We start from the raw sequence: 12915 nt of genomic DNA on the forward strand, positions 1-12915 counted from the left end.
AGTCTATTTGGCTTAATGAATCTATATATTTAATTTTATATATACTTGTAGTATAAATTTATTCTATTATTAAGTTATAAAATCGCTGACTTTAGTGCATTTTTGGTGAATTTTCGCTAAAAAATTAGGGGTGCGCACGGAATTCTGGCAACCACTGGTGGTCTAGTTAGACCCGATTCGGCTTAACGCTCATTGTGTCCTGTACCTCGCAGCACCTTTAAACACAATTCGAAGTTTGATGAGAGTAATTTCCTAATGTGGGCTGACTGCAGGGCTTTGTCCTCCAAGATTATTCGTTTGGAGCGTAGTATTTTGCCTGCATGTACAGTAGATATCTTGATCACCGATTGTATCTCAGGCTCTAATGGCAAGGTCTTTTGCAAGCCGGGCATGGAAGTGCATATGAGTATTACCATCTCTTTTGAACAGTATGCTTCAAAACCATTGATCAAATGCTAGGGATGGCTTTCACCAAGGGAAGGCTAGAATAAGCAAAGCAGCAAAGGGTTACGCAGAAGCACGCAGAAAGAAGTGAGGGTTATAGGTCAATCAACAGCAACATCTGAGAAGATTTATACCAACAACTCCTGTCCATTCAAGGCCCAATCCTACCTTAAGGTAGCTCAAGAACCCCCTGAGGCGTAGCAGGAATAGCATCCAACTCCCACGCAGCTCCACCATTCATCTTCGGCTTAACAGCCGCCCCAACCTCATCCCACTGCACCGTAATCGCATCATGGCCCTTATTATACTTCATCCCCTTGAACCACAACTCGAACCTCAGATCCGCGGGCGCTATGATGACCTTCACTGAAAACGTGGCGATGTAGAATTTCTTCCCTTGCCAGATCTTTCGGTTTTTGAGCTCGAATTCGTTTTCGCCGATGCCGGTCAAGTCTGATTCTATCTCGCAGAGTTTGAAGGCGCCAGCTGTCGTTGGGTTTTGTTAGGACTGGAGGGTGAATGGGTGGGTTTATGTTTGGGTAGGCAACTCACGATGTTTGTAACTCCTTGGCAGATCCTTCCTGTCTTCATGTGAGATCACAATCATCGTGCGCCAGATGCGATTTGGATCTCCCGGTACCAATTTCCGCGAGAATGTGCGCTCGTGCGCACCGCTCGTGTCAATAGTATCACCCTACATCTCAAGTCAGCAAGGCCACTGCCTCTATCTCTCTATCTCAATTGATAAATTCTACCTTTACGATGAGCCAATCAATTTGCGCCAGTGCCCACTTCTGCTTCTTCTTGAAACTATCAGTCACGATCTCCGCATCGACGTGTATTCTTGGATCATAAGGCTGTCGACACAGAACTCCGTAACTAGCTCGAGCACTGCAGACACCCAATTAGCAATCATTCCTTACTATTGCAACGCGAGCTTGCTACACTTCCACTTACATTCTAGTCTTCAAGGTAGCAGTCCCAGAATCCAATTTCTGTCTCCGATCAAGAACTAACCCTTTCACAACCGCTAGTCGCGGCTCCTGCGACTTTAGTATCGAGAGCTTTGTTGCGTTTGGATGGGGCTTTTCGGTGTAGAATTCTTGGATCTTGGTTTTGACGTATTGGGACCCTCCAAGGCCTCCACTTAGGACTAACATTTTCTGTGAAATCGACTATTAGTATATCTTGTGCGGTTTCGGAGTCTTGGATTTGGGAAATTTTACCACTTGCTCGCTGAATCTGTTTATTTGCATCCAGTCCAGCTGTTGCGTGATTTGGCGTATGATTGCTATGATCTGAATGTCGAATAGTTCTTGGATTTCTGCTCTGAAATTACAGTTAGCTTTATTTCACACGTCTTCCTTTTCTAGTTTCCTCAACAAATAAACTCAATATAGGGTTTCTGGGGACTTGGTCCCAGTTCTCATGGATCTCAATCTTCTCATCTCCATTGCATTTCGGCCCACTTTCGCGATTTCTATGCCTTGATTTGCATAATTATCAATAATTGCCCGGACCATGACTCTTCAATCAGTTGAAAGTATACCGGAATGAGGGTAGCCAAGAAGAAGGCGATAAGTCAAGTAGCATTCTCTTACCTTAGGAATCGCATTTTTCCAGAACTGATGCCCAGGCCCAGATGTTCGAATTGTGGACTGATGCCAAGTCCCAGTCGATCTAAAGCCAGTTTGTAGACTTCCTGTGTCGCGGCTTTTGTACCAAAATTGTGTTTGATAGATTGAAAAGACGATCCTCTGGCGATTTTATGGGCAAGCTCTTTCGGTAGCATAGCATCCGGGTGCGCATTTAATTTCCTCTGCACAAGTGCCTCGAACGCCCTATCAATCATTGTGGATCCAACCCCAACTCCTTTTACAGCGGCGACTTGCTTCAACAGCGGCTGCTTGGGGTCTGCGTCGTGCACTTCTATCAGTCCAAGGTCCGTCGTTCCACCACCAGCATCACAGATCAGGATGATGTCTTTGTTGCGCAATGCAACTTGCGGATTCGTCGCGACATAGACAGCTGCGGCCTCTGCTTCTGTAAGCTCTAACTTTGCAGAGTGCTTCGCGGGGTTATCTGAACTGAAGCCGGCTGCGACAATGGCTTTGTTGAATTTATTCGTCGTCTCGAATGATGTCCAAGTGGTGGGCAGACTGAAGAGAAACTCGATCTTCTTCTCAGTCCATGGCCCTGTTTGCGACTCGATCGAAAATTTGATGTGCTGATGAATCTGTCTCAAGTATTCTGTTACTAATTTCAGAGCTTCCTCTGTTGTTCCGACCACGTTTTTCACTCCCTCCTTTCGAGCCGAATCTATGGTTTCTTGATCGAGGTATATTTTGAAATGTTCGTGAACTTCGCCCACACCTTGGTATTCATCTTCTAAGTTGCAAAGGAAGCCCCATCTTGGCTCGGCGCCATCGTGAGGTATTATGATTTTTGTTGGCGCCTTCGTTTCTACTGAATCTGGGGGGAGTCCTGGCCAATCTTGGATACTTTGCGTAGTTGAGGTAGCCAAGTTGCTCCATGCGACACCTATAGACTTAATCAGCATATATGGGGAATAATCTCCTGTAGAAACTGTTACCTGTATATGTTTGGCCGAAGTCAATTCCGACAATGAAGTCTGGCCTTTCCTCTTGACTGGTCATTATTAAGCTTCTACAAGGCTCTGAAGTCCGAGAAGTTGTTGTGAAGATAAAACGAAAAGCTGGTCAGCCTCGCCCGATAATCTATCTGATTTCGTAACCCCATCGCGTTTCATATCCTAAATTAGCTCAGTTATCGAGCGCCCCTTGGTTATTTGCTGCGGATGTATTCAATTTCCTACATGGATGAAATACGCCTCCTACCGCCGCCGTCGGCACTCACACTTTTTGAAGTCTGACAGCCCTGCTATAAATAAATCCACTACTTAGTGTAACCTGATAGAATCCTATAAGTCTAACTGACTCTTTACCCTAGTATATATACATAAGAGCAAAAGTACCCCCAAATTAAAGTGATACTTCTATAGAGTATATTAGTGCCTCTTAGAAGCCCTGTTATAGTCGAATTTAAGCTTTTTTAGTGGCGAGGTATACAGTTATGGGTAAATTCAGGTGGGCCGGTCAGACTTAAAAATAGAGCTAGTAATTTACGAAGTACTTCGTGCGCGGCTTACCAAAACGTGTACTAGCCTTTTTTAAAGTCTGACAGCCCCACCTGAATTGTACCCATAAATCTATGATCCGCGCCACTTAGAGAGCTTAGATCTAATGATTACGAAGTACAGGCTTCTAAGAGGTCTAGACTCACTTTAAAATTGGTTTATTCTATGGTTTAAGGATCTATACTAGGATAAAAGAGCCAGTTAGATGTTTAGGATTCTAGCAATCTACGCTAAGTAGTGGATTTATTAAGGGGCTGTCAGACTCAAGAAAAGGCGAGTACGAATACCCATAGTCCTGAAGGGAGGAATCGCAGGGTTTGGGTGGACTACTACTTGCAAGTGGAGAAGTGTTGGCCATGCGTTCTTCGAAGGTTGGGGGCGAAGACTAATGCGAGGCTGCGCCATGACTTTATACGCAAAGTAAGGCTACGCAGTGGACTAGGAGCACGAAGCCACTTTTACTTCTAATCGGGAGGGAGGTTGTAGAAACTGCTACAACAGAAAATCCGTAACTGAGGAATATAAGTTTTTAAAAGATCTTCATGAGCATGATGGATTTCGAAAAGCCAGAAGCGGAATTAAGAGGCTCAAAAAGGGTATCAGAACTATTGTAGAGTATAGTAATGTCAGGGGCTTAAGCGAGGTGCTGCAGATCCCCTCGCTCTGAGGCAGCCAGTCATAGCCCCTGGTACAATCCTTTTTTTTTTTTCCAGATTTAGTATATCATCCCGTCAGCCAATATTTTACTTCTAACGCGCTGGTTGGACGAGGGGGGGCGGAAGGGGCCATTCCAACGGCACGGATCGCCTGAATTAGAATAATACAGTATACTATACTCTGTGCGTAAATCACACCAGAAATGAGGCTCGGGGCCCACTAGTAGTCCCCATACTACGATCCATGCCATACCCTACTCCAACCCTCGCCTCCCAAATTGTTTCTCTCTGCTTGCGACCGTCAAACAAACTCATTTTCCCCGCAGTTGGTCGCGGTACTGTCTCATATCGTTCTAAACTTTGAATCAATACATCACTATGGATTCAATTTCGTCCAGCTCAGAATTTGCAACTCCTACCCCTTTTGCAACTCCAAGCTCTAATGCAACTTCTACAGAATTTGACACTCCAACCTCTATTTCAACTCCGACCTCTTTTAAAACTCCAACCTCTTTTGCAAGTTCAAGTCCAGTTCCTACTACTGTAACCACCGGTAATGGAACGACTAACGGCACTATATCACCGCTGCACACAGTCCACAAAGGGCTTTCAAATGGAGCAGCCGCAGGAGTTGGAATCGGGTGCGCAATAGGTGGTGCTATCTTAGCTCTCATCGCAATTGCTCTCTTCACTCAATGTAGAAAGAGGCGACCAAATGACATCTCAAATATCACATATCAGAACCCTCCGCGAGCAAAAGCCTCCGACGACTATGACTCTAAATCGACAAGTGTAATTCCTTTGGTGGACGTTCCTATCGAACGAGCGGACGACAGCCAGATCAAGAAGTCTTTGACAGACTTGAATGAGTTGATTAATCAGCATGTTGAGAACCACTACCACAATCAGACATTTACGGGACAGCCAGCGGATTTGGAGAGAGAGCTGTCAAAGTGTGGGTTTAATGGAGCTGGATCAGAGAGTGCGGGTTACATGGCATCTATCTTGATAGATCCTCGAACGAGAGGTGCCGGAATGCGAAAGCTTATAGCCTATGTGATCCTGGCACATTCTCAGCCAAATGCGCCGAAATTACTTTCTCTCCTGCCTGGTAGCATATCTGGAGTTTCTCGAGCCATGTTGCAAGTCAGAAGACGTCCTGGGGAAGAACAAGGTAATTATGACCCCAACTCGACGCAGACTAAGCAAATATTAACGCAATACTCTCTCTACAGCTTTCGAGACAGCTTTCGCAAAGTGGCGTCAACTCAGTGCCTTCCTGCTCAATTCACCAGAATATCGCGATGGAACACTCACGGATGACGATCTGAAATCTTCTATTCTTGAGAATGTATTGTTGCTCAACGAGGTTCTCGAACCATTCATCAGCCAGGGGCAATATGCTCAGCGACAACAAGCAGACAATCTCTCCTCGATTGTACAGGAGGGCGCAGATACAGCTTTACTCCTTTTCTCGCAACCCACTAAGACGGTGTTTAGATGGTCTGCGGAAAGAAACACAGCAACGAACAGTTTGGTGGTCTTCCCTTCTGTTGCAGAGGAGGTAAAAAATGGTGTCAGGTCTTTGAAAGTCATTGTACCAGCTACAATTGAACAGCTTTAACGATACATCGTGCAAGTGGGGTTATTTGCAGAAAGAGCCACTAAATTTTAAGGCTTTGAGTTTGTCAGTTTGTCTTGACTTAAACCTGCCCTGTTATTATTTTGAGCGCAGCCTTGATGGTTTTAATGTGTTTATTCTTCAATTTTTGATTGTACAATGACGTCTATGTGATCCCTGCTTTAGTCTGAACCTGCTTTAGCGACATTAGCAGTAAATGATATCAACTTTTTCAGTATTAGCAGAATCCATTTCAACTCCTCTCGCCTAGCGCCTCCTGAGCCTTCACTGAAGTTTAGCAAGCCTCGGCTTCCTACTGTACCTAAAACTTTACATCTTCTAATATCTGAAGTATGACTTAGTACTATACAATTGGGACAAGCAGCCGATGACTTCAGCAAAGAGAAACGCTATTCAGGGCGGAGTTAAATGCACCAAACCTTTAGCGGCTAGCGCATTGAAAAGTCTACTGATTAGATCCTAGATCAGTACTGTACTAAGACTACAATTTCGACCCCGTTCCCTCATCAGCCTTAATCTCAACCAACAGCTTCCCCGTGTTAACGCCATTGTACAACTCGGCCAGCGCACCGGGAGCCGCAGACAAACCACCCTTAATAATCGTCTCTTTTCGCTTCAACTTTCCTTCAGACAACCATTGCGCGAGTTCTTTGCCGGCGGCTGCGAATTGGGACGCGTAGTCGAAGACTATGAATCCTTGCAACCTGGAGGTGGTTGTTAGGCTTTTGCATTGGGTTGGGAGAAGATGGGTGCGGGGGCGGGGATTACCTGATGCGCATAGCGATCACCATTGAGAGGTTCTGAGATGAGTTTGATTAGCATTGGATTGGATGGACAGTGGAGTGGCGGGGTCGTATGTATGTATACCTTTGGTCCCTTTGCCTCGGCAGAGTTGTATTGCGAGATAGCTATCCAAGAGTCAGTCAGTCAACCATTGACCACAAGCAAAGCAGCACAACAGCGAGAGAGGGGTTATAAACATACCACCACACATCACAAACCTCGCGTGCGCCTTCGCCCGGCTCAACGCCAACTCCAACACCTCGCCCCCAACATTATCATAGAAAACATCAATCAGATCCGGCGTCTTGGCTTTAAACTGCTTCGCAAAGTCCACAGCCTTGTAGTTCAACGCATCGTCGCAGAATTCTTTGAGCCAAGCTACCTTCTCATCACTCCCCGCAATACCTAATACCTTTGCGCCTTTCAACTTGGCGATTTGACACGCTACGCTGCCCGTAGCTCCAGCAGCTCCAGACACGACGACGAAATCGCCGGCCTTGACTTTGCCGATGTCGATTATGCCGAAGTAAGCGGTGAGGCCGGTTGGGCCCAGGGCGCCGAGCGTGTCGGTGAGTTTGCCGCCTTCTGGGACTGAGAGGGGCTTTGTAGTAGGGTCATTGCCGTCTACAATGGCAAGTTCAGTCTGAGTTTCCAGAGTCAGCATAACTTAAAAACAGGTTCAAATTTCGAGACTTCTCAGGGGCTCAAAATCTCCCCGAGAACTTTTTGAAAGGGCAGAAGCTCTTTCGAAGGGGGATGGCATGCTCAGGGGAGTAACTTACCCAGCCGACATTGCTCTGGACATACCCGCCAGCGCTATAAGACGCCGCTTTACTCGCAAGTACTTTACCGATAGCAGCTCCCCTCATTTTCTCGCCAATCTGCACTGGCGGCACATAAGAGCGGACATCTACAAAGCGTCAGTCACGTGTGGGGGATGCAAAAATAAAGGGGGCGGGGCGGGGGCGGGGTTAAGGTGGGCAAACAAACCATTCAACCAACCACGCATCGCGGGGTCTAGAGACAGATAAAGAGTCTCAACAAGAATCTGCCCATCTTTAAGATCAGCCTCTGTGATAAGTGGATCACTTTTAACAGAGAAGGTCTCGTTGGGGACAATGGAGGCCTTTGGGCGAGCAGCGAGCACGACGGTTTGGTAGGTTGATTGGGACATGATGTTTCGTGGACGGGTGGTGGTTGGGTTTTGGTTTCCCATCTTAAGATAGTCGAGGAGAGGAGAGGAAGCTTTTATATGAATGGTGTTTCGTCGAGTCAAGCTATGGGCCGGCTAGAGAATTACAAAGCAATGATCCCACAAATATATGGATTCTGCAGAACGATCGATCGGTTGATTGATTGTACCATCCACATAGGTTGAAAAGTATGTTGAAACAGGGTTGGCTCCTTCAAAAGCTAGCCGCCCCGCCGTGCCTCGGTTCGGAGGCCTTCCTAATTGGGAATAATCTCCGATAGCAACTATACTCCGTAGGTAGTACAAAGTGTTATTAACAACTGGGAAGTAGCTTGAATAGTGATATATTTGTAAGAAGTTTACTATAGATGTCCATTTGGATATTTGGGATACCTAGCTTCCAGATGAATGATTAGAAAGTTTAATCATGTAGGAGGTGGAGACGGGAAGACTGTTAGCCCATTGACCACGCTAATGTCGGTATAGCAAATCCTGTGAGGGGAAGGAAGTGCCGTCGGATACTCCGTCCCAAGTTCTGAGGAGTGAGAGAAATACTCGATTCAATTGGATATACATATGGTTGCCTATGTACACAGCTCAAGGTAGCAGGGGAGATATCTAAGGATCGGGTCATCCTCTAATACAGGCTTCAAGCAGCAGCTTATTTTCTTGTTAGTGTAAAGGTAGTTCAACTATCTACGATTTAACTTTGTCAAGTCCTCGACGTCCCGGCTATCCTTTTACATTCAAAGCATGTATTGAAAATAAGGATTCTCTTTGTCCGTCAGATCCTGGAAAGCCATTTTACTTCTGTCCACATCGTTCAACTCCAACTTCGATCGCCGTTTATTCTCTCTTGCAAGCACGATGTACAGTGCAACGGATGCACAAATTGTAATGCAGTAACTGGAAGCATTAGCAACTATGCCTGTATCATAACATGATGGACTCACCATATTATCAAACCAAGCCAAAGTTCAGGATAATGTCTGGACTTAGTTTGAGATTTGATCAATTGAGGGCCCACGATGTTTCCAACGCAGTAAGCTACGAATATCGTCGCCGCCATGAAGCACTTCTTCGTCTGCCCTGCTACGTTTGCCATCCCCACAGTGATAATGAGAGAGACGACAGCACCAAAGGTGCCAACGATAGAATACCCTGCCACTGGCGAAGCAGCATGGTGATGCCACGAACTTTTCCATATCAAGGCACAGCCCGCAATGACCGGCAAGCAGCATAGTATGAGCAAGATGATACGTATATTGGGGACACGGGAAGAGAGATACCCGGTCAACAGGATGGAAATGAAACAAATGCCCCCAAGAGGAAATTGGAAGAGAATTGAGTCAAGTGTGGAGTATCCAAATGTCGAGACAATTAAAGGACCAAAACCACTTACAGCCCCATTTACGGTATAAGCTGAAGCCATCATCAAAGCCACTAGCTATACTTTTATATCCAGGAAAGATTCTCGGATTTGGGACCACTTGAACTTGGTGCAGCGGACACCGGTTTGGCCAAATCTCAGGCGTTCAGTGGCAACTACCCTCTCTTCTTTCGTGAGGAACCAAGCAGAGACTGGAGAATCTGGTACAGCAAAACAGCACAGACCGAACAGAAACGTGAGGGCTCCAGCAAGCAAGTAGATGTACTGCCAACGCTTAAGATCGCCCCCATTGATCTGCCCGAAGCCGTAATTCAATGCCCCGCCAATGATGGTGAAAAGACCCGTTGAGGAGAACCACCAGCTCTGCCTGAGCGATTGCTCCCTCTGGGTATAGAATGAGCTGACGATGCACATGAATCCCGTAGGTATGACGCTCTCGACGAAGCCTAAGAAGAAGCGTTGAGCATATAGACCCCGCCAGCTTGTTACAGCTGCGGTCAACATGCATATTAACGCCCAGAGACACACCACCCCTCCCAGTATTCTTCCCATTCTAAACCTCTGGAGAGCAAACGTCATGGGGTATAAGCCCGCCAACATCCCGAAATAGAACATGGAGGTTGCCCAGCTCAGACGTGACGTATCCGTTGTGGGAGGCTTCGTATGGGTATCGACTTGGGAGAGGTGGAGATTGGTGGTCATTCCGAAAAGGACCGCAGAACCTAGAATTGCCTTTGAACATTAGCAAAGGTCCATAAAGATAGCATTGTTATTGTTACCTTGTCATAGTATACCAGGCCGTATCCTAAAATCATCGCAGGGACCAAGTACCAGTCGATTTTGCGCACAACGCGAGCTTCCACTGCGGGGTCAATTGCATGGCTATGCACCCCCACTATCGCGATGGCTATATCTTGGCCTTCGACATTGGTTCTTGTGGCATCTTCGAGATCTGTGGGAACATTTGGAGCTTCTGCTACAGTCTTCTCGGGGTCCTGAAGTTGTGCGCTCATATTTTTCGTGTTGTTGAGGATCGGGAAAAGCCTTCATCGGGACCCGCACGAAGATATCTTGAGCTTCATGCCATGACACGCCACTAGAAAAGTTTCTCTTCCACATTAGCACTGCCGTAGCGTTGGAAATTACTGAAATCAACCGTTCCTAGCATAGATGATTAAGACCCGGGAAAATCCAATAATACGAGTAGGTTCCCATATTGCTTTGATTTTTCTTCGATTTTCAGAGTAGCGGACATTCCGTACTTCGAGTTATGTTGCGTTCTCTTTATACGCGTCGAGAAAGCAAAGAACCTTTGGCAGGGTTCTAGCAGACTACTAAAGCTTCTTGACAGCTTACTAGACGATTTCATGTAGCTGAGAAATTGCCGAGGTGCTCACGTTGACTTAGGGCCTTATTTCGAGCTGAACGAATGTTCCCTACTCCGTAAACCTTTAAAGATCAAAAAGGGGGCTAGCAGAGCGCAAACTAAACGAGAAGATAACATTTTTCTCCCTTTTTTAGTCATTTTATTCATATAGCCTTGTATACTTACTACCCCAAGGCTCATCACCTTTTGGTTTTCGGACCCTTCTTGAGATCAAATTTGTCCTTATTTGGTTACCTTGCCTACTTTTTGCTGTAATATCTACTTTTTTGCTATGCCTAATATAGGGGGACAATATCTCCCTGAAACCTAGATATCCACCCGATAGTTACCATAATGCGACCGCGACCGCTCGGTACCATTGAATTTGTACTATCAGTACGCGAGACGATAGGGGGCACTAGCGCCTTCCAGCCCATTGTTTTCGACACTTGCAGCAGAAGTATAAGTGCATGTCACTATATCTGAAATAAATGACATGTTGCCCTTTCCGCATAGAACTCTAATTCAAATATACAGAGATATAGTATCAGGAGCAATTCCCAACCCCAAAAACATCACACAAACACTGTTCTTCCGCCGGACAACTAAAGCACATCATTAGCAACCAGTCCCACTCCACTCCACTCCGTCTCAAAAACAAGAACAAGAACAAGAAGAAAAACAAGGAAACAACTTACTGCACAGCCTCCATCCCAAACCACAAATGCCAAGTATACTCCAACACCCTCCCACTACTCCTCGAATCCAAATCTGTCTTCACCAACCACTCCCTGAGCGCCCTCCAAGTCTCCACCCCCCTCCTCCTAACCGCCTCCCGCGTAACCGCAAACTGCGCACAACACGGCGCCGCTATCTTCTCCGGCAATTCCCCATCCTCGCTCCAAAACTCCCGTAACACCGAAGATATCTGCACATCTCGCGGCGAGCCCTTTAGATCGTGCAACGGCGCCACGTCGCCGGACAGCTGGATGACATTCTCACACCCCGGGAGACAGCGCGGGGATAGGTAACCGTGTTTCTGGACGGACAGCGGGTTCAGGTGCGCTAGTTCGTAGGCGGAGGAGAATTGCTGGTGCCAGGTTTGAGCGTGGTCGTGGTGGAAGAATATTATGTCGGGCAGCGTGTCGTAGTTGTCGATTATGTAGGTCAGGTAGACCATGGCTTCATTACCTTTGTTGACGGGTACGGTCAATTCGGCGGAGGGAGAATCAGTGGTGTAAATATGGGGTGTCCAGTGTGAGGATTGTAGGGCGGGAGTCAGCCAGGTTAGATTTGAAGAGGTGGTTGAGGCGATGACGAGGGCTTTCGATAGGTGGGGATGTGGGTTGATTGGCTTTTTAAAAGAAGGGGAGGAGGGCCTGCTTGTCCAGTGGAAGATGAGGGAGACGAAGAGGGCGAGGAGGAGGGGTTTGAGGGTGAAGGAGAGAAGACGTTGGGTGCGGCCTGGTTTAAGCATTGTGACAACAACATTAACACGAGACAAAACGAAAATGAGAAGGAGAAAGAACACAGAGATCAGATGAACGGAGAAGGTTGAGATTTATATCTTCGTAGCTGACAACTAGTAGCTTCAGATAGTGCTATCGAGAGTTTGAAACACGCAGGAGAGGGAGGGGGTTGAAACCGTGAAACATGCTTCAGATTTGACGCCGCCGGTGCACAAGTGCGTCACATTGTGAATACCCTCAGTTTGGGGACCTCGAAACATTCTGATGGCTTGAAAATGGGATAATGAGGAACACTTGGTTTGATTAAGATCCATGTTTTATTTCACCCCGGATGGATATTCAAGGTACAGTAAGGTGTTCGTGGCGAGCGGACCCTCGTCTCGAGTTGCCATTCTCATGTTCAGTTTCGCTCTACAGATGAGCTTCAGATCCCCTTTAAAAACTGTATTAATAGATGTATCAATAGATCATTGAGGAAATAGGAAGCTAAATCTTTTCTCGAAATAGGAATATACAAAGCATCTCTGCTCTTGAATTTCTGTTGAAGTAAAGGTAGATTTATCAGGGTCAGGTCAGGTACACGCCCGCCTCCCCACTTTTGCTTGTACATACGCCTCTTCTCTTTTATAGCTACCTACCTCACAACTTCCTTCCAACACTCAATTACACTTGCATCTTCATCTTTCTCATTATAAAAAAATGGGCGTAATTCGCACTTTCCTCTCAACCGCCGTCCTTGGCGGCACCGGCAGCTTAGCAGGATTCGCATTCTGGACGCGCCATGGTATGTCCTTTCCTCCCCCTCCCCCTCCCCCC

General features: G+C 46.5%; 4 protein-coding genes across 4 annotated transcripts; all 4 read right to left on the reverse strand.

The window, feature by feature from the left end:
• Positions 1 to 613: 613 nt before the first annotated feature.
• LHYA1_G008993 (uncharacterized protein) lies at positions 614 to 3101 on the reverse strand (the record flags this gene model as incomplete). The annotated part of the gene is made up of 8 exons (XM_031153897.1): positions 614 to 930; positions 997 to 1138; positions 1200 to 1335; positions 1402 to 1607; positions 1671 to 1768; positions 1803 to 1924; positions 2046 to 2985; positions 3038 to 3101. 8 exons carry the CDS (start codon positions 3099 to 3101, stop codon positions 614 to 616), a joined length of 2025 nt encoding a protein of 674 aa, XP_031000980.1.
• Positions 3102 to 6380: 3279 nt separating this feature from the next.
• On the reverse strand, positions 6381 to 7856 carry yfmJ (putative NADP-dependent oxidoreductase; the record flags this gene model as incomplete). The annotated part of the gene is made up of 6 exons (XM_031153898.1): positions 6381 to 6603; positions 6668 to 6699; positions 6767 to 6807; positions 6884 to 7325; positions 7465 to 7592; positions 7673 to 7856. 6 exons carry the CDS (start codon positions 7854 to 7856, stop codon positions 6381 to 6383), a joined length of 1050 nt encoding a protein of 349 aa, XP_031000982.1.
• Positions 7857 to 8620: 764 nt separating this feature from the next.
• LHYA1_G008995 (putative transporter) lies at positions 8621 to 10277 on the reverse strand (the record flags this gene model as incomplete). The annotated part of the gene is made up of 4 exons (XM_031153899.1): positions 8621 to 8780; positions 8828 to 9041; positions 9387 to 9996; positions 10044 to 10277. The coding sequence occupies 4 exons, from the start codon at positions 10275 to 10277 to the stop codon at positions 8621 to 8623; spliced, it is 1218 nt and encodes a 405-aa protein (XP_031000983.1).
• Positions 10278 to 11177: 900 nt separating this feature from the next.
• On the reverse strand, positions 11178 to 12107 carry LHYA1_G008996 (uncharacterized protein; the record flags this gene model as incomplete). The annotated part of the gene is made up of 2 exons (XM_031153900.1): positions 11178 to 11235; positions 11329 to 12107. The coding sequence occupies 2 exons, from the start codon at positions 12105 to 12107 to the stop codon at positions 11178 to 11180; spliced, it is 837 nt and encodes a 278-aa protein (XP_031000981.1).
• Between the last annotated feature and the right edge of the window lie 808 nt (positions 12108 to 12915).

This window comes from Lachnellula hyalina, assembly GCF_007821495.1.
Source record: "Lachnellula hyalina strain CBS 185.66 chromosome Unknown contig00319, whole genome shotgun sequence".
NCBI classification, from domain to species: Eukaryota; Fungi; Ascomycota; class Leotiomycetes; order Helotiales; family Lachnaceae; genus Lachnellula; species Lachnellula hyalina.